This window comes from Periplaneta americana, chromosome 8 (genome assembly GCF_040183065.1).
Source record: "Periplaneta americana isolate PAMFEO1 chromosome 8, P.americana_PAMFEO1_priV1, whole genome shotgun sequence".
NCBI lineage: Eukaryota > Metazoa > Arthropoda > Insecta > Blattodea > Blattidae > Periplaneta > Periplaneta americana.
The window spans coordinates 137556704-137578432 of NC_091124.1; the positions used below are offsets into that span (position 1 = coordinate 137556704).

Consider the following 21729-nt stretch of genomic DNA (forward strand, 5'->3'; position numbering starts at 1 on the left):
GTGCTCGAGCCACTTACATGGCGAGCACCACACATAATGGAAATAAATTTTGAGATTACCCCTTGATCTCCCAAAAGAAACGCTGCTTTTCTGCCTCTCATTTATTTTGCTTCCCTCACCATCACAACTTGCTGTCAAAACAACTGTCACTAGCTGACCTGAACTTTCACACTAACAAGCAATCAAACCTATGTGCCTAGAATGATTAGTACTATAGCATGTTACTAACACAAAACTTTGCATTTAGTGGCAATGGTAGTTTTTCACTTAATGTAAATTTTAAACTATGAGGACTATTTAAAAATAACACAATGGCATGGCAATAACGAAACAATGGTGGACTGTCAATGGCAGAGCAAACCCACAAAATTGAAAAATAACATCCACTTTTACTTAAAATCTGAAAGGATCTGCTTGGAATCGAATCCCAGTTCCTTTGCTTTACTTATGCCAGAATCCTTTTGATAACATTATACACAATTCCAGCAATATGACTGTAAAGACAGATCACAATGAAATGTCACGAAATAATTGCCAGCACCAAAATATGCAAACAATATGAATGCCAAAAGGTAGGTCTAATTCTTGCACCCATTTGAGGATGTGAAAAAGGTAAGTCTGATTCTTGCACGCATTTGAAGATATACATTATAGGGTGGTCCTTAAATATGAACTTTCGAATTTTCTTTGGGACACCTCTTAAAGTTATTACATATAATACAAATAAAAATCGTGTGAAGTTTGAAGTCGATCTGACGAAGATAAGTTGTGGCGCATCTTTTCTGAAGATTGCCAGTGGAACACTTTTCCCGAATAGCGAGTTTTATTAGAAGTTGAATTGATGACTTAGGGTTCTTTGTGCTGGTGTGTGTGATTGGAGGGGACAATTAAATTATCTAAAAAAAAAACATTAAGATATTTCCTGTTTACTTGACCGGAAAAAAGCCTATTTTGATGAATGAGATTAGATGGAGAGAAGCATGTTGCATAGCTCCACGTGGGAGACTCCTACTCTACCAAGTGCCGATTGTGACAAATACTTGTATGTATTTGGTATTGTGTAGTTACACTGTTGTAGTGCTAAGATGATGATGGAAATTGATACGATTTAACATGTATGATTGAAAAATAATAGAAAATGAAAACAAAGTCTGATTTGTTGTTTCTCTTAGGAGACGATGAGAGACAAAGAGTGGGTGCAAAATTGCCTTGTAATGGTCAGGTTTTAAAAATTTTCTATAATATACATGAAGTAAAACTGAATTTACGTTCTAGTGCACATCTGACTATGAAAGAAGTGGAAGTATTTTGGGAGAAAACACGAATTCCTAAAAGAAACTTTCAACACAATGTCGAAAACCGGGAGGCATTGTATAAAGAGTGGAAAGTGCTACAAAAGAGTTCTAAATGCAGATCTCAACTTCAAGAACAACGAGAGCAGGTATTTCTGGAAAAACTAGATGATTCTCTTCTTTGTTACACATGCCGATGCTCTTTAAATGATTACCATTGAAGAATATCGCAAATTTCTTGTAAACCAAAGACCAGGCCCAATGGTAGGAACAGATCGCGTATTAATGAAAAATGTAGCCTATGTCAGCAACAGAAAGAATCCAGGCAATCACAGTGACTCAGTAAAATGTCAGTGCAAGGTAACTTTTACTGCAAATTCTTAAAAATTAAAATATTGTTAATTGAATATCGGCTATAATGCACAATATTAATTATTTATTAACAATAATGATAATTACATTCATAGCACAACTAAAACAATTAAATAATAAAAGTTGTTATGGCACACTATGCTTACTGTTGCATATAATGAATATTACCTAATAATTAAGTCTATATCATATTAACATGAACTTAAACCTAATGTGTTCACAAATTGTTTAAAATAACTGAATAAATAGTAATATACACCAGCTTTTATTTACAGAGGGAATAGAGCATAATGAATCCCTTCATTCATAGAAAATGATTCGATTAAAGTTGGAGAACCTGGTTCTCAACTAGTGATTTAAATCCACAAATGATCTCATTGCTTCACAAGGGACTAAGTGAGCTAAAATACAAGTAATCACGCCAAAACACTTGATAAGTGCAAAGTGAGAATATTGTCTGCAAAAGAGAAGCCTTTAGGTCATGACTTGAGTGATGTTATTATAAACCATAGTTCTATATCACGATGACATAAGCATTCGCGAAGTGAAATAAGTACAAAGCTCTTAAAAAAAATTCAATGAACTTGGCTTAGATTCGATCACTGTTCATTGGGATGAAAAAACGCTTCGGCTGTTATCAGTAAGGATAATGACCAAATAGATAGGCTTTCAGTGATCATAACTTCCAGTGCAATGAATGATAGGAATACCTGTAATTGCTTTGGGTAGTAGACAAAACCAAACTGATGCAATGTATCAATTGCTAGAAAAGTGGAAAATCACTGAAAAAGTGCACGCACTCTATTTTGATACAATGGCAGCCAACACAGGTCATTTTCAAAATACTTGTGTGTTAGGTACTTGAATAGAAATTAGAGAGAGATATTCTCTATTTACCATGTAAGCATCATATCTCTGAAACTATTTTGAAGGGCCAGTTATTCAAATTTTCAAGAAATTTCGGGAAAGTTGGTGTAAAATAAATACATTTTAGTTGAAACTAAATACTGATGCTATGAAATGATCAGAAAGTTTCGAAGAAAATATAAAAAATTTATCATCTGAACCAAAATTCTAAAATCAATATTTTGGAAAAGAAATTGAAAACCTTATTTTTCAAGATTCAAGGAAATTTTTTGAATGGTTTTCAATAAATTCTGACTTCTTGGAAACACATCCATCAGAATGGGAAAGTAATGAGCTTTTCCAGGAAGGACTACATATCGCAAAATATTCTGTAAATTATACAGCAGAACTGAGTGTGAAACTGATGACAGAGTACAAAAAAAAAAAACATTTTATTCTGTAAACTGTGTCCGAATATTGGCACCAATATACAGATGTGAAGAAATGAACTTCATTTCAAGACTTTTAAGAAGAATAGAAGCATTAATGGTGAAGAATAACACAAAAAAGTTATAAATATTTCACTTCTGGTTGAATATAGAAGCCAATTCAATGCACCACGTCTTCTCATTACTGAATCCCTCCTTTTTTTTTTTTTTTTTTTTTTTTTTCAGGGAATTATTTTCTCAATAAGTGGAACAATTCTAGGGAGTGTCTTTTAAATTTTTACGAAAAATAAAAATCAACCTTTATGGCTAAAGGTCACCCCCACGTACAATCAGATGTGGAAGTTCTGTATGTAATCTGATCTTGTTTTACGAAAATATTTTGCACTTCTTATACATATTTTATCCATTCTCTTTCTCCATTAGTTGTTGTTTAGTTAACTGTCCGAAGATAAGTCTGAATCTCACAAGTGATACCAACAAGGCACCACTCAGTGAGGCAACTAAACCAGGATATAGTGGGGTAAGATGGCCAGTTCCTTTCCCCCTTCATTGCATACATTGCCGACTAGCAGGGGCGGATGCAAGGGGGGGATTAAGGGATATATCCCCTCCCGAAATTTTGAGAAAAATACGAAACAAGGAACAAAAATAATATTAATTTTAATTTGTGAATGTACATAGGAATTAGAGAGTTTTCCAAGTAAATTCTCTTTGCTAAAATGTTAAATTCCAAGAACTGCAGGAAGACAAACACAGAGTTCTTACTTCAAGACAGAGAGTCATGAAGAGTATTTTAGGCTTGTAATTTTCCTTCTCTTCTTAGACTATTTCATTAGTCAGCTCAAGGACAGGTTTTTAAATCATAAGGGAATCCTAAAGTCCATACAAACTTTTCTGCCTAAAAACATAGTGCGAGCATCAAATGAAGATTTAGAAACTGCTGTTCAGGCTGTAGTAAATCAGCGTCCCAGTGATGTTGATGCATCACCAGAGTCTGTCTTCAATGAATTGAAGATGTGGAGAAGAAATTTCCTTGATCAGAAAAATCCTCACCTAATACCTACTGTTTTTATATCATCTTTGAACAGGTGCAATGAAATTATTTTTCCCTGCACTCGCAAGGCGCTGAAACTTTTCTGCACGTTGCCTGTAACTACAGCAACACCAGAACGGTCGTTCTCAACATTGCGGTATTTGAAGACTTACTTGAGGAGCACAAAGGGAGCAGACAGATTAAATGGACTGGCCTTGATGTATATACATAAAAATGTAGAAGTAAAAGCTCATGAAGTACTGGATGAAATGTCTAAGAAGCCTCGTCGCCTTCTTCTGAAAATGTCATTCTGTCATTGTTTTTGTATTGCAGTCATTGTGAATGTTAAAATTAAAAAATTACGGTTTATTTAACAACACTCGCAATTGGCGAGGTTATATCAGCGTCGTCGGTGTGCCGGAATTTTTTCCCTTAGGACTTCTTTTACATGCCAGTAAATCAACTGATGTAAGGCCTGTCGCATTTAACCACAATTAAATGCCATCGAGCTGGGTTGGGGTAGAACCCGCAACTTCGAGCACAGAAGGCTATACTGACTACGCTACTCAGGCCAATTTGTAAATGTTTGTGACTCGGAAACAAATTGTGAGTATATAAACTTATTTCTCATTATTCCATTTTTACTATTTCCTCAAATCCCTCCCCGAAAAAAAATCCTGCGTCCGCCCCTGCCGACTAGCTACATATTACACTAATCAACTTCAGATTATACAAACAATATTGTATGGCCCAAAATTCCCAAACCTCTAGCTGAAAACAATACTGTTCATGTATTGTGTCATTCGGAATACAGCAAAAGAAAAATTAAAACACAATCATTATCACTCTAATTACAAGAATTGATATTTGCTACTGACTTTCTAATTAAAATTGCAGAGTAGAGAGATTCTGAGATCCAATAAGATAAAAAGTATCACAAACTTCTCTCACTGCATGAAGAATATGAACAGTGCTAAGTTCAAGCTACCTTCTAAATAAATTAGAAACGACACATAAAATCAAAGTAAAAATCTAGCTTCAACCAACATTTTTTTAAGAATAACTTCTTGTATAAAGTGAAGAACTGTTTCATAAAAATAAATAAAATGAGAAACGAGTTCAAAACAAAATAAGTAGACGAGAGATTTTACAGAGAATTTTTTATGTATTCTCATTGAGGAACAGGTTTTGTGTGCTTGGCAAGTAACTCTGTAGAATTGGGAACAGATTCTAACATTACTGTGATACTTTTACTGCTATATGCTACATACATTTTGATTCTTTCTTTCATTAACAATGCTGAAAGTTTTACTGTCCCAGTAAGCATCTCATACCTATATTCCATTTATCTGGAGTTCCTCTGACATTATTTGAATTTCCCTGCGAATATTTTCTTAAAGGTCTTAAAAAATGTGGTGGTTTCATTTATAGACTTGGTTCTCAGTTTACTCAGAAGGTAAAAATCACACCACATTAAATTCAGTGATCTTGTTTGTCACACTCATGTATTAATTATTAGTCTATCATCAAACACTTCTTGCAGTACCAGCATACCCAGCTGTTGAATCTTATCAAATCATCTTAGAAAAATAATTCATATTGTCTTTCTTCTTATGTAATATTTGCATAAAAGTATATACAATTTGTTCGATGTCACATTCAGCAGTTACTGTAACACGAAATCGGCCCAGTGATGTAATTTCCATTTGAGGTGCACCATACACCAATTATTTTATCGTGGAATGGAATTTCACGAACAGCATGGGAATTTTATGTGAACCAGTATCTTACATTCTGCAGTGTAAATTATGCATCAACTGAAAATATCATTAGACTTAGGATCTAGCTCACAACCATGTGATAGATGTTAGGAAACTTTCAACTGAGACATCAATTCAAATTTTTCTTCCACAAGGACGTGTCAAAACTACTTCTTTTGATCTATTATTGATCCTATATTTCTGAAATTGTTTACATAACAATATTTATACTTGAGACAGGCACTTATGAAAGCTTTGTTCTAAATTTTCTTATGCATTGTAGATAAATGATATTACTCCATAGAATAAGTCGCTATTGTTATTACCTTGAAGACTAATATGACCAAACAAAATTGTGCACAGAAAAAACAGCAGAAGATGAGCTATCCAGGTTAGACTGCCAAAGAAACCATGATTCACCCAGGTATTCAAATGCTCCTTTTGGGTCAGTCCATATAAAATATTCTCTGCAGAATAATGCGAGAAATAAATAAAACATTTGCTGAAAATAAAACACAATGAAACATCTAAATAATTACAAAAAACTTACTGTTACAATCCAGATTAGGGAAAGTCAGGAAAAAATTGAAAGAACTGCAATGTCAAAGAAGGCAACATGCCTATACTTTGGGTTCAACCTTAATGGCGAAAGCACTTATATATATATATATATATATATTTGTTAATGCAAAGTCTCTGAGGTACTAAACACTGCAGGGTTTGAGGTTGGTATAGGGTGACCAGACGTACTCTTTTATCCGGACATGTCCTCCTTTTTTAGGCCTTTGTCCAGGGTCCAGGCAGATTTAAAAAAAATCAAGAAATGTCTTCCTTTTCGTAACTTGTATGTCTGATATTATGAAACTGTCTGACGCTTTTTTCAAGTAATTTGTCAGTAGGTGGCGGCAGCAGCATCGACGGAATATACTCTTTGCCAATATTCTTAACTCTCCTCCTTTTGATAACAATTATACTTCCCTTGGCTTTTATATGTAGCTAACTGTAAAATTATTTTTTATTATTGTTTTATCATAAGTATGCTATAATAAAATAGATATTGACATAATTTTAAATACAATATAGGCCTAAGCCTAAATACAAATAGATATTTTCTGCCCGCTTTAATAATTATAGTTCCCTTGACTTTCATCATTATTATTAAGTTTTATCATAATTATTTCATAATAAAATAGATATTAACATTCTTTTAAGTATGATATAACCCTAAGCCTGTACTGTATATTGACGTAATTTAAAGAATAATATAGACCTAAGCCTAAATCAAAGTACATATTTTCTGTCCTCTTTTTTCGAACAATGTCCTCCTTTTTTACTCTTTGTGCCCTCTTTTTTATCGATGTGAATGTAGTCACCCTAGGTTGGTAGGTGAGGAGGAGGAATTTGACAGTAATTATTACGAATAAAACCATAGTATCCATTTTCAAATAATGAACTACATTTTCCTTAACATTACTTCCAAAACATGTTCAGAAATAAAGCACATAGATGGTGAAGCACCTTGTAACAACATGTTTATAGTCTTGTAATAAATTCATTTTTTCAACTCAGAATTCACAAAATTGGCATAAAAAATGTAATGTTTTATTTAATGACGCTCGCAACTGCCAAGGTTATATCAGTGTCGCTGGTATGCCAGAATTTTGTCCCGCAGGACTTTTTTACATTCCAGTAAATCTACTGATATGAGTCTGTCACATTTAAACACACTTAAATGCCATCGACCTGGCCCGGGATCGAACCTGCAACCTCAGGCATAGAAGGCCAGCGCTATACCAACTGCACCAACCAGGCCGACAAATTGGTATAAATTCAGAATTATTTCATACATCTTATTTATCTCCTGTAATATCGCAATAAAGTTGTAATTATTTTCAATATTGCCATTTAGAACTGTTGGTACCAACCTAATTGCTACATTCATATGTTTCATGCCAAAACCTGGTTACTACAAAATCTGTGAACACATTCGTGTCCTAAAATATTAAAATTTAATATAAGCTATCTTCATTTCCCAATAAATATTACTAAATTGAACATGTTACTTATGTTTTGTACAAACATGATCTAAAAATTGTATCAAATAGCTATCATTTAAAAAAATTGTTAAGAAATAGACTATTTCTTTATTTTCTATTTTAGTCTGATACTTTCAACTCAAGGTCAATAGATAGGCCTAATTACGAACTGACGAACAGGAAGGGATTTAGAAGGAGCATATCACGACCTTGTTTAAGGTACATCAGAATTTGCTTCTATAGGTTAAGGGTAAATCACATTCGAGATAGCCCTGACATTCTAGGTCATAGTGAGACTGTTGGGTGATATGAATTTGTTAAATACTCTATTGTACCTATGCAGGGCCACTGTAAGGCAGTGATTAGTCCCTGAGTAATATACCATCTCATAGGGTCGTTCCTTCCTTCACCTTTCCTATATATTATTGGCCAATTTCCGAAGAAAATTAACTTCCAACTTGTGCACAACTAGATTTATCTAGCTGTGCAATATTTTCTCAAAACCTGCGTTATGCATGAAATGATTTCAATAAATGTAGTACACATAAACTATTCATCAGAGATGTTCTTACATCACAAACTAAAATCTTTTAATTTTGAAAAACTGTTCTGTACTCTGTAATTTTGTATAAGAACAAGTCTATCGTATGTCATTGTTGTTTTTTGTCTAAACTGTTTACTCTGACAAAGTTTACGAATATGATGTCATGCATCAGTATGTAACTACTTCACTCTTTTTATTACATATGGAGTGCAGAAACATTACTGATTGGATATTTTAATCAAGCATATTTATTTCACTCGAGATTATATTACTTAATATGTTGTTGTTTTTTAATGCCTGGCATCTGGCAATGAAGCCATTAGTGCTCTTGCTCTACAGATATTTTATAAACTCATCAATACTTGAAAAAATGTTTCGTCATAGTTAAAGAGATATCCAGTATTTTTAATTTGTCGATTTCCGGATTTACTTTCCATAATATTGAGAACATGTGCTAAGAGTAGCAATATAAAAGTGAATAGTATGTAATTTTGTGTAAGTACAATCTGCCAAATACCCAAGACTGGTATTAATGGGATAACAGAGAAGTATAATCTCATGATTGTATTTTGATCGTGGTGATTTCAGTCGAGTCTTCATAATATTCAAAGCAGCACTTATCCACTTACATGTACTGAAGTTTTATTCGTTTCCAATACTAAAATGATTCACTTTAAAAAACTTGTCAAAGTACATAGTGAGTTTCCATTTTTGCATTAGTAATTTTGTTATGAAGTTTGATAATGTCTTGCTGAAAGAATTTATGTTGGAATCATTACAGAAAATTATATTCCTACAACAAAGAAATGACTAATGGTATGAAGTCATAAATAGAGCCTTCTCTTACAGAAATTATTCCTAAATAAATCTAAGATTCATCAGTAATCTGTGGGATTTGTCGTATGTCTAAATACTTCCTTGTGGCAATAATATATGCATAAAACAGGGGCAGCTGGCATTAAGGAGTGTAGGAATGCAAAGGGAAGTACCCTCCATAGAATTTATTATTATTATTATTATTATTATTATTATTATTATTATTATTATTATTATTATTATTATTATTATTATTATAGCAATTTTAATCTATCTGGCTTTTCAGTTTTTTATTGTTTTATGATCATATGAGGAGACAAAGAGGAAGGCAGAAAATAGGAAAGATTGGAGAAAGCTGGGTTTGCAGTGAAAGACTTACCCTTGGGCAAAACACTGAATGAATGAATGAATGAATGAATGATGAGAGGAAGCTGGCCTACTGCATCAACTCTTAACCTGCAGAACTAGGTAATTTGTAATCAGGTATGGCCACGTTCAGGGAATGGAGGAAGAATGATTGCCAGAATGTATATTGAAGTGAACACCTGAAGGAAGAAGATGCAGGGGAAGACTTAAAGTTTCTTGGAGTCAAGGAATTTATGATGTCATGAAGAAAAGATAACTTAAGATTGGAGACTGCATGGACAGATGGCTATGGCTACTAGGAATCAGAAGATTTCATCAACATTAGATAACCAATATATATATTTTTTCCTTTCTAATGGCTGGGTACATTGAAAAAAATCTTCATCGACCCATTTGTCTTCTGGCTTCCCAATATCAGTCCCATTCAGAAGTGCTGGATAACAATGGGAAGCAACTAAGGTGTCTTCTGTCCATTATTATTATTATTATTATTATTATTATTATTATTATTATTATTTTCATGCCGGCAACCATTCGAGCGAGTTCCTAGTGGAATGGAATTTGCAGTAAACAAAAGCTAGACAGTGGTGTTCACGTAGGCTACCGCGGCTGGTGTACATGGTGTGTGGATAAGCTTTAGGGCTTCTACCGCGTTGTCTTGGTGTTACTGGCTGACGTTTCGACCGCTGTGTTGTGGTCATCTTCAGAGCAGTTGTTGGATAAGGAAATAGTCTGCCCGCTCGTATATATATATATATATATATATATATATATATATATATATATATATATATAGTAGTCTCGATGGGGGGAATACTTGCTGTGATAGGTCGTAGGTTCTCCTTCTGGCATCTGATTGGTCCTACGTTGTCCAGACCTCAACCAGATTGGACAATGTAGGACCAATCAGATGCCAGAAGGAGAACCTACGACCTATCACAGCAAGTACTCCCACCATCGAGACTACTATATATATATATATATATATATATACATACGAGCTGGCAGACTATTTCCTTATCCAACAACTGCTCTGAAGATGACCACAACACAGCAGTCGAAACGTAAGCCAATAACACCAAGACAACGCGGTAGAAGCCCTGAAGCTTATCCACACACCATAGACAGTGGTGCTTGGTAGTACGTTTTTGTGAACTACTTCCATTTTCCTACTGGCATTCCACCATTGCTCCATTAATCATCATAATCAGCGTTTCAACATGTGGCACACTAAGGGTGTAATTTAAAATCCCGTAGCACACATAAGTAATCTAAACCAGTGGTTCTCAACCAGAGAGGAATTCTGAGAGTTTTACGAGGGAATGTATTTACTGAATGTTAACTTGTGCCACATTTGCTGAATGTTCACTCTTGTGGACTGACTTTTTTTTTTTTTCTTTTTGCTATGCCAACCTTTACTATTTTCATTTTTTTGTGGCATATTAGAGGATCATTCATGACACACCAAATGAAAATTGCTGATCATGATCATCATGCAATACTATGTAGTTTTCCTCCCATGGTGCACCGAAGAACAACACTAAAGTGGCGGAAAAAAAATAGCTACCTATAGCTTTGGCACATCACTTATTATCTGTGCTTTTCGAACTGGCAGATCAAGGTCACGTACAAACGTACAAAAAGTACAAACCAAGCACGAGTCACTGAACTGAAAACTGTGAACTGAAGCACTGGTAATTCCGGCTGTCCCAGCTGACTTTAGTTGAGGAGAATGGTCCAGGATTGGGGTGAGCACATGTCGCTTATGCAGTCCATTGCTTGACCTTGAGCCACCAGTTCGAAATGCACTGATAATAGTAGATGGAGATGACTGAGTGAATAATGCAAATACCCGCCAATGGAAAAAAAAAAAAAAAATCATAAACATCTCTGCACTTCAGCCAGCTGCCCCTAATGTACAGACAAATTTCGTACGATCAAATATTTTAACACGAGTTTATAATGAATAAAATAATTATGATAATCAAATTACATTACACATAAATAGACGTGCTTCGTAGTTTATTCGTTACCACTGGATAAATCTGATTGAATGTGATGAATTTTTTTGGAGTAATATAACACTTGGCATGGCTTTCCTCAGAAGGGAAGTAAAAACAAAGGTTCCTCTATAGGCTAAAATAGATAAAAAAAAATAACTATAATGAAGTAGGCCTTTATAAAGGCCACAGGGCTATTTCAATTTAGTTTAAATAATTAATAGTATTAATGTTTTTACAGTTTATTCAATGTATGATGTGTGTACATGAAATCCTAAATGGTATCATGGTGATTTAGGAGCATAGTGACTGCAAGATAAGTGGTCCACAGACCATAAAGTTCGGGAATTAATGTGCTATACATCATGGACATTAAACTTGGATAATTTAATCCATAAGTGTATCAGAAAGAAGCTACAACTCTCTTATGTCTCCTTTGAATACAAATCTAGGAACTGTTATGGTCTAATAGTGTTTTAACAGGATATAATGTAATTCTTTTCATCAATACCAATACCAGAAACATGTACTTACCTACCCCAATGTTTATTGTCAATGAATCTCACAAATATAATAGAAAAAAAATTGGCTTGTTTTAGATTCACATTTTCTGACGTTCAAAATTTCCAAAAGTTAAAAAATGTGTTAATCTGTAACCATAAACAAAAACTAAAATAATTCACGATTTTAAGCTTTTAGAAAACTTACTTCCTTAGAATGATTTCCTGTATGCATATTAATAAACAAAACAATGGAAGTCCATTAAACAATGATAAATGATACCGCCAAATTTCTTTGAAATGATTGTAATTATAAAATCGTCTGAGGTATTATTGCATATAATTTTAAACTTATCATCCATACCATATGCACTCCATCAAATGGGATATTGCGGTCTACGTTTTCATCTGTTTTCATACAAAGGATTTTCATTTATTTTTTCGTTTCTTTGCACCTTCCTGAAAAAAAAAAAAAAAACAAAATTAATTAAATAAATAATTAATCCTTGAATCAACATATCACAGTACTAGAATTAATACATCATTATACTGGGTTCTATAATACATTATTTTACTCAGATCAATAGTAAGAACTGTGTTTGTACTTTATTGTAATAACTACGGAATAGGATATAATTTATTTAGATTGATGTCATCATTGAATTATGGTTAATAATGTAATTGTTATTCCAATTATTATTTATATTATTTTATATACCTAACACCAACAGGGTTTGCCCTTAGACACAGAATACTAAAACAGTCATTATATACAATACTTTTGATGAGGTTAAAAAAATAAGAATATTTGTGTATGGGCTTATCTGCACTCCAGCATTTATTGTCCTGTGAAGCAACATGACTACGAAAATGGAAATATCCCTCATCTGAAAAAATGATTAAATGTGAATCAACAATACCTTCAGCAATTACACAAGTTTACTGGACTTATATTATCATTTGGCCATAACTAGGGTTACCAAATGCTCTTAGTATAATGTAGGACAAAATGTCCCAAAATGTAGAACATTTTATGAAAATGTAGGACATCTGAAAAAATACGCCGAGATCCAAATCGGAGTCAAGATATTTCATTTAAATGCTTAGTTTTTCTTTACATTTAAATAAGTTATACATACAGATATTCCTCGTACAATAAATTGAGATCAACCATATTTTTGTGAGGAACTGATTTTCTGCATGACATCTGGTGTAACTAAGACGTAATCATAGAATCTATCAACAATTGGTTCCTCTCATCTGTCCATAGAGCTGAAATAAATGAATTCGATATGTGCATTATGTGAAGGAATAGCAAAAAAATATTCTACAATTTTTGACAATTCAGAATGGCAGGCTATGTGCCTACTTTCACTTAAATACCTTACCCACTTATCATTGCAGACATCTTTTCGAAGGTTGAACTGTTTTGCTTAAGAAACTGATTTAAACAGCATGTTTGGTCACAAAATTTTACATCATCAATCAAAATACCTTTTTCATCTAAGAACTTTATAGACTTCTCAACAGACATGGAATTACACAAATTCATCCATTCAAAACATATGAACTCTGAAAATGAGGCACTTCATTTCTCTAAATAATTACGGCACTTATCATACATTGAAACAACCTCTTCAATCAAACTAGCTACCTCTTTGTAGAAACCCTCTTCCTTAGTACTGAGCAACACTTCCTTTGCTTTTAAGGAAATAAAATCTGATCTGTTCTCAAGATGAGAACACACACTATGTTTTTTTTTATTGGGTTATTTTACGACGCTGTATCAACATCTAGGTTATTTAGCATCTGAATGAAATGAAGGTGATAATGCCGGTGAAATGAGTCCGGGGTCCAGCACCGAAAGTTACCCAGCATTTGTTCGTATTGGGTTGAGGAAAAACCCCGGAAAAAATCTCAACCAGGTAACTTGCCCCGACCGGGATTCAAACCCGGGCCACCTGGTTTCGCGGCCAGACGTGCTGACCGTTACTCCACAGGTGTGGACCACACTATGTTGATTTCCTATCATTTCAATAATGGATTATTTTTCTTTCTCAAGTTCTTTAATGTTTTCATGGAATATAGTCATCAGAGAATGTACAGTCTTAGAAAAAAGTTTTGTCGCACAGATACTTTAAAAGTCCCAGGAAGGAAGCAGTGCGTATGATCAGAGGATGAGCAATTTGGTTCACAAGAGAACGACTAGTTGAGGTAATAAAATCTGTTTTGTTTTGTTGTACATCATCCCTTAGTAGTTAGAACAAGTGCCAGGGAAAAAAATTCAGCATAAACAAATAGTGTGGTAAAGACTGTTAACAAATAAAGAAGTAAATTAATGTAACATATATATATATATATATATATATATATATATATATATATATAAAAGGAATGCATGAGAGCAGGTTCGAACACACGACCAACTGAAGTCGTCCGTGACAGAAAAGTTCTATATGAACCAATGCAGTACTCCAGGATATGACTATATCACAAAATTGAACATTAACTTGATTTACTTCAAATTAATTAGACATAGTCCGCATTAGTTGTGGAAATAAACTATCTTGTTATGCCCTGAAATGTATAAACAAAGTCATGGGGTGTGAAAATCGTTGTTTCTTAACTATACCTGAGTATGTAACTGAAATCTTTAATAATATTTTACTATGTTTAATAGTCACAGGCCATTCTCTAGGAACCCGCCGACAGAAGACAGCAAGTTATGTGCTGGTGGCAAATGACTATTCTGCATTGGAGGCGAGTCGACTGTGTGGGGTCGACATGAAGACAGCACAGAGATAGACACATAGATATCTACATTATGGGACTTTGGAAGTCGCTGCTCTACAGGGCATCCATGTATTTCAACAGGGGAAGATGACAAAGCTCTTCACTGAACTCATGAAGAGAACCAGTTCTGCTCTGTGAATCTATTAAGGGCTGCAGTCAACTTCCCTGGCTCTTCTCAAATGGTTATCAATTGTTTGAGAGAGGTAAATATTCGTCTGTGAAGAGCTGCGGCCAAAGAGGCCTTGACAGAGGAACATGCTGTCGACCGCCTAACTTTTGCAACCAGTTGAATGGGTTTCAGAGTAATTTTCTCTGATAAAACACCCAATGGCGAATCACGTGCCAACATTTATTGTGAGCCCGGCACCAGATATGATCGACACTATATCAAAGTAGGAGAGATCGGGAAGCTTCAGCATGTCATACTGGTGCTGGATGTCTCGCAATGAAGCTGGTGTGCTAGAGCGCATTGATGGCCAATTTGGGGCACTGACTTATCCGCATATTTTGGAAAATGTGCTTCTTCTTTCAGCCCGAGTTAGTTATCCCAAAAGAAATTCAATTTTCCAGCAGGATAACTACCCTGCACACACCGCCATAAATGTTCAAAGATGATTCACAGGATATCCCGAGATTGGCCTCTCAAGACACTTGATCTGAACCTTATTGGACAAGTATGGGCTGAGTTGAAAAAGAGAAGGATCGACAATTATCAAGACCATCCATCTTAAAATCCAGGTCAGTTTTGGGATCAAGTTCTGGCTACCTGGGAAGATCTCGCTGAGGACCAGAACTATTTCCGTGATCTGGTGGACTCAATGCCCCAAAGATGCCATGCGATGATAGACCTCGGTGGCATGTGGACAAAGTATTAAGTCCACATGTGTATTTTTTTTTATTTTGCTTTAATTTGTTTATCTTTGTTTTATTTCGTTTTATTAATCTTCCAAGAGCTTTTTTATTCTCCTAGTCGAGCCAGAGTTGGGAAATAATTCGTGCTGCTATAAAAAATTTAAAAAATGAAGAGAGGTATAACAATTAGTTACATTAATAAAAAAATTAACCTGATCGGGAATCGAACACAGGCCCCAGAGACTGCAAGCCAGCAAGCTACTGACTGTTTCATTGGCGAGGACGTTAGAAAGGCAGCACAAAGAGAGGCTTACAGCTGTTCGGCTTGACATCAACGGAGACAGCATATATACAAATGTATTTGTGTAAATCACACGTCAATTCTCCAACATTTCTACCACCAAGAACCATGACAAAACTTTTTTCAAAGTCTGTACATGTAGATATGTCTTACTGAAACTATTTAAAAAAACTTCAGTATTTTATAAAAACTGGACACAGACAAGAAGTAAGCCTTTGATACATCATACATACGAACTGTTCTCTCATTGGCTGGGATAGTAGATAGCCATCGTGTTTTACTATGGGACAGAAATTGCTTGTATGAAGTGTCTACAGAATCACAGTAGTCTCTAAGTGTTTCAGTTCTTACTGTGTATAAAGAACAATACACTCTAAATCAATACTTAAACTACCAGTTCCAGACTGAATGGCGTTATGAAGGATGTGTGCTGAACAGCCAACACCAACTAGATTCCGTGGCTAACGAGAAAGACAGACTTTGGCACGAATTGGAGTCACGTGATTATCATGGCCCAGTCATGGCCATATTGACAATCGCCTAATATAAATACATGTTCTGAGTTCTAAAAAACAAAGGAATTGCTATATTAAACTTATGTTAAACGTGCATTTATATATAAATTTGTTCAATGTTGGTCATGTTATGACTAAGAATGTGACGGCGCCGTAGCCTGTCCTTCTCGTTAGCCACGCTAGATTCTCACATATATATGCTTTCAATTTGCTGAAAATATCCTTGCCCTCAGTTCGTTTGATACACCAAAATTAGTATTTGTATTATCTGCTGCAAATGCTACACTTTTTTTTTTTTTGCTAGGCCTATACCAAGACTTACTAGTGTATCCTTAATAGGGTAAATCTACCCAATTTCGTGATACTAAGGATTCTTTATGAAAAATACCACACATGGTTAACATTATACTGTTTTAATTTGTTTTACTGCTTACATACATATTATTTGACCATTCTGAAATATGATTCCCAAGGCAACCAAGTTTAAAATATGTTACATACATCGTATTTCGTGATAGTGGTTACCTATTTCCGTGAAAATCAATGTTCCATCCACAATATTTATTCTCTGTCATTGTCACAGTCTTCTTCTCTTGCACACTCATCTAAAACATTTATTCACTGTCACTGTCACATTTTTCTTCACTTGCTCACTCACTGCACATAAATAAAATGAGTGGCAGTGGCAGCTTGGGGGTTCACACAAAAAAAAAAAAAAAAAAAAAAAAAAGACTACAGATTAAATGTTGTCCTTTTCTTATGTGTATTTAATTGCCAATAATAATAGAAGACAAATATTTTTAAATACTGGAAGAGAAATTCATTTTGACAAGGTCTGAAACTAAATTTAAATAATAATTAATGTGAGGATTACTACAGGGAAAAATCAAAGTTCATATCTTAAAATGTCAAAGTAAAAGCATTTAATATCTTGTTTTACTATTTGTTTCTACAATAAACATTTTCTTTCAGTAGAACAATTTGATAGTTCGTACTTAAAAAAAAAAAATAAATTGTATTATCTTAAAGTACCCATCAGGAATACTGCCTCTTTTTTTATGTCATGACTGGACTTCGATTTTTTCTTCTATCCTTCATATGTATAAGCTAAATATAAACAAAAGACCTAATACACAATGAGACTATATGTTAAATTTGACACAAAATTAGAAACTATCTAAATATTTCATACATAATAAGACATCCTAAAGATTGAACATAAAATAAGACAATATTTGTAGATTTTACACAAAAATACGATAGCACGACATCTAAATATTTTACACACAGTAGGAAAAATCTAAAGATTTCACATACAATAAAAACAAATATCTAAAGATCTAACACGTGGTAAGGCAATATGACACATATGTATAAATCTTTAACATAAAATAAAACACCTAGATCATTACAAAATAAGGTAATATTCATAGATTTGACATAAAATAAGAAAGTGTCTAAATACTTTCACACAGTAGGAAAATATCTTATTTTTTTATTGGCACCTCTGCATTCTGAACTTCCATGCTTATTGCCTCCATTCTCTCTCTTTCCTTCTGCATGGCTTTCTGAAATGTGTCTACATTCTTTCTTATTTGCAGAGCATCAGTATCCCTCTTCTGAACTTGATTAAATAGGATATCCACGTGTCGCATAATGTTGTGGAAAACTGTTAACCAGAAGAGAAAATGGAGTCCTCGAGCATGTCGAAATGTTGTTGCCTGGTTTATTGTAACAGACTGTTTAGACATCGATTCTATTCTCTCCATGCATTGAATTAATTGTTCTCTGTTCTCAAACACTGTGTTAACAGTTCTACTTTTGAAGTTCCACCTCGTAGCAGAAGCATGTGGGATTCTTTTTCCAACCACTTCGTCCAGAATGGCAATTCTTTGAGGCGAGTTACTGAAAAAATTAGGAATATCGCTTAGGTTGGGAAAAAAAAAAAAAAACTCGAACACTTTGGTTCTGACTAGTGCTTGGGCTACAATTAAATTGAGCTGGTGAGCGTAACAATGCACAAAATGAGCATTTTTGTAAGTATGCTTAATAATAGCTTGGACATCAGCATGTTGATCACTCATAACATTAGCACCATCGTAGCTCTGGGAAACTAATTTGTCTGGGTTAACAACAACTTTTTCCAAGATATCTTGAATACATCGAGCAATTGATTTATAGTCATGTACAGAAGGATTGCAAAATTCCCAGTATCGTTCAACTGGTTGCCCATTCTTTAACACATATCTGAACACAACAACTAATTGGAAAACAGATGAAATGTCAGTTGTTTCATCTGCTATTACCGAAAAAAACTCTGCGTTTAAGATTTCTTGCTTAATGTAGTTCTGACATACTGTAAGCATACACTCTAGTAAGTCATTCTGTATTTCCTTAGATGTCCCTTTAAACACGGTAGCACTGGTAAGATGGTCCCTAAAAAGGCATCTAACTCTGCCGAGAAGTTGATGAGGCCTTTAAAAACACAGGATTACTCGAGTCTACACTTTCATTGTGGTCCCGAAGTGCTAATTCGAATGCACTGCAAAAATTAATGCAGTCAATAATTTTAGAAAGCACTTAACGATTTTTCGAGATTTGTTCATTATGTCTCTTTATGTTCAGGTGATAAGCACCATCAAGTTGTTGGCGAATGTCCACTTTCCCTAAAATACTGAACTCTAGGACAGAATTCAAGTGTGACTGTGCACTTTCATGATTCTTTATTTTCGGACTTAAGTGCGCCAAATCATTGACACCACGCTTTATCCAACTAGGTTCGCCACCTTCTCTCGCAAATAACAAGCATGGAAAACAATGCAAACGATTTGGTCAGCTCGCAGTTGCAAATCCATGAATTTCTTTCATAAATATCACAAGTCTCAAATTATCTTTTAAAAGCTCCATTTTTGGATTTTGTTACCTGCACAATGTTTATCTGAGGTGTTGGTCTACCACTTTGTTTTAATTCTATCTTCTTACCCAACAAGTTAGAAATCAGCAGTTTTTTCGACTGGCTAACTTTAATAGCCATCCTCAAAGGGGGCTGCGCACGACTGGTAAGTGCGCGCACGGTAGCTTATGGGGAAGCTACCCCCACCATCTCGCTCCTAAGAGTTGGCCAATCTTACTCCCACTGACGTGTTATAGCACGTGCTACTAAGCACATGACAAATGCAATCTTCCTGCCGCATTACAAGATTCTTTATCTTCACTCTTAGAGTGCTCAGAAGCATGTAATTCTACACTGTTTTTTCTATTGTTGTAATATATATAATACACAATTCAGTTATATATTAATTTATATATTCATACATTTATTTCATTATCTATTTATTGAATATTAATCTACTACTATTTTTATTGGGGGTTCACATGCTCAAGTGTTCTAATGAAGTAACCGCCACTGGTGGGTGGATTCCTTCAATCTACAAATTGGAGTTTTTATGATACTAGTGAAGACAAAAATAGCACTGAATCCACGAGCTTTTCTCTTTATATGTACGACAAAACCACTCCTAATGTTTTCTTTATCACAATTTTATTTTTTAAGGCTTCAGATACCTTATCGTCATTTCCAAAAGATCTTTCCATTTTTCCAACAGGCACTATTTGAGGTTCATTCCCACTACATTTCACATAGTCCTTTAGTGTGCCTCTAGGAATCTAAAATTCTTTGAGATCTTTATACACTAATGTCTGTGAAAATTGCAACACCATGAAGGAATCATGAGAACTGAATCAAATTTATTTTACATATTACTAATATTTATGTACAGAAATGATTAACATTTCAGAACAATACACATGAATACACATAAGTACAACAATATTTTGTGAAACCTCCACAAGCTGCAATTAGAGCTGCTATACATCGTGGCATTGAATCTCTTCCTGGGGAATGGCCTGCCAGGCTACTTGTATACGTGTTCACAGTTCATTCCAGCTGGCTGCTGGAGGTTGTTGATGGACTACTTGTCGACCAACCATATTCCATGCATGTTCAATAGGTGACATGTCTGGCGAACAGGCAGGCCACTGAAGAAGCTGAATGTGTTGTGCTTGAAGAGAGCTTGAATATTCCTCACAACATGTGGTCGGGCATTGTCTTGCTGGAATATAGCATCAGAAGTGCGCTGAAGGAAGGGTATGACTTCTGCTTCTACAACATCCTCGATGTACCGGTTGCTGTTGAGTCTACCCTCAATACACAGCAGCCGAGATCGTGAATGATACCCAATGGCACCCCACACCATCACGCCTGGCGTTCAGCCAGTATGATGCTGGACAATGCAGTCTGGATGTTACGGCTGACAGAATATACGACCATCATTGTAGTCCATGTTGAAATAGGATTTGTTCGAAAACATGTGTTGCCAATCTGCACGCCACTCTGAGTGTTCACGAGCCCTTTGTAGCCTGAGACATCGATGATCTAGGGTCAAGAGTATCTGCCGCAAAGAAGTGCATGCAACCAGCCCTCTGCGAAGCAGACGTCGTCGAACAGTGGAAGCAGACAATGCTACACCTGTTACAGTGCTCCACCATTGTGCTAACACTTGTGATGAAGCTGAACGATCTGTCACTACCATGCAGGCGAGATGTCTGTCATCCCATGGTGTCATCACAGATCGTGATCCACTGCCAGATTTTCGATGTGTCTGATTCTCTTCCACACTCGCATCACTATAGTGGCATGATGTCCGACACGAGCAGTAATATTGTGATTCGAAAATCCACCTTCACGCAGGCCAATCATTCGTCCCCATTCAAACTCTGTTGTTTATTTATATTGTGCCCTTTTAGCACGACGAGGCATAGTGACTCTTATAGAAACTTTTACTGCCTGTTGACTAGTACACTGCTCGTCTGGCTCCACAACAGCCCTCTATTTATGAGCCTACCATGACAGTTCAGAGGGCACTGCTAGGTGCAGGAATACAAAATCATTTTGAATTTCTAATCACTTGCTTGTCATACCCTGCATTATATTTAGTATAATATTTTCACATATCTATCTCAGTTCCTTCATGATGTTGCACATTTTACAGAGAGTAGTGTACATAGAACACTTTTCCACTAACATCTTCCAAAAGTGATTTTTTTTTTTTTTTTTCCAGGCTTTGGATGTTGCAATTTTGTCTTCTTTTGACAACAGAGTAATCAACTATTACATTTTTGTTCCTCTATTCAGATGATTTGTTTTTATGTCGAGCCATTTTACTTGCAAAAACTTCATAAACTTTCGTAAGCT

General features: G+C 35.0%; 1 protein-coding gene across 25 annotated transcripts in view; it reads right to left on the bottom strand.

The window, feature by feature from the left end:
• Window positions 1-21729, bottom strand: part of LOC138705089 (gamma-taxilin-like) — a 299903-nt gene that overhangs the window by 25930 nt on the left and 252244 nt on the right. For 18 of the 25 annotated variants that reach the window (XR_011333608.1, XR_011333604.1, XR_011333600.1 and 15 more), the window contains one exon: window positions 11379-12473. The exons of 1 other annotated variant lie outside the window; for it this stretch is intronic. Coding sequence is in view for 2 of the 24 variants with exons in the window: in XM_069833707.1 (XP_069689808.1) it covers window positions 12444-12473 (30 nt within the window). In the remaining 22 variants the exon portion in view is untranslated. Of the gene's footprint in view, window positions 1-1937; window positions 6255-11378; window positions 12474-16873; window positions 18381-21729 lie in introns of those variants that run through there. 6 more of the 25 variants (XR_011333591.1, XR_011333590.1, XR_011333595.1 and 3 more) reach the window with 6 other exon arrangements.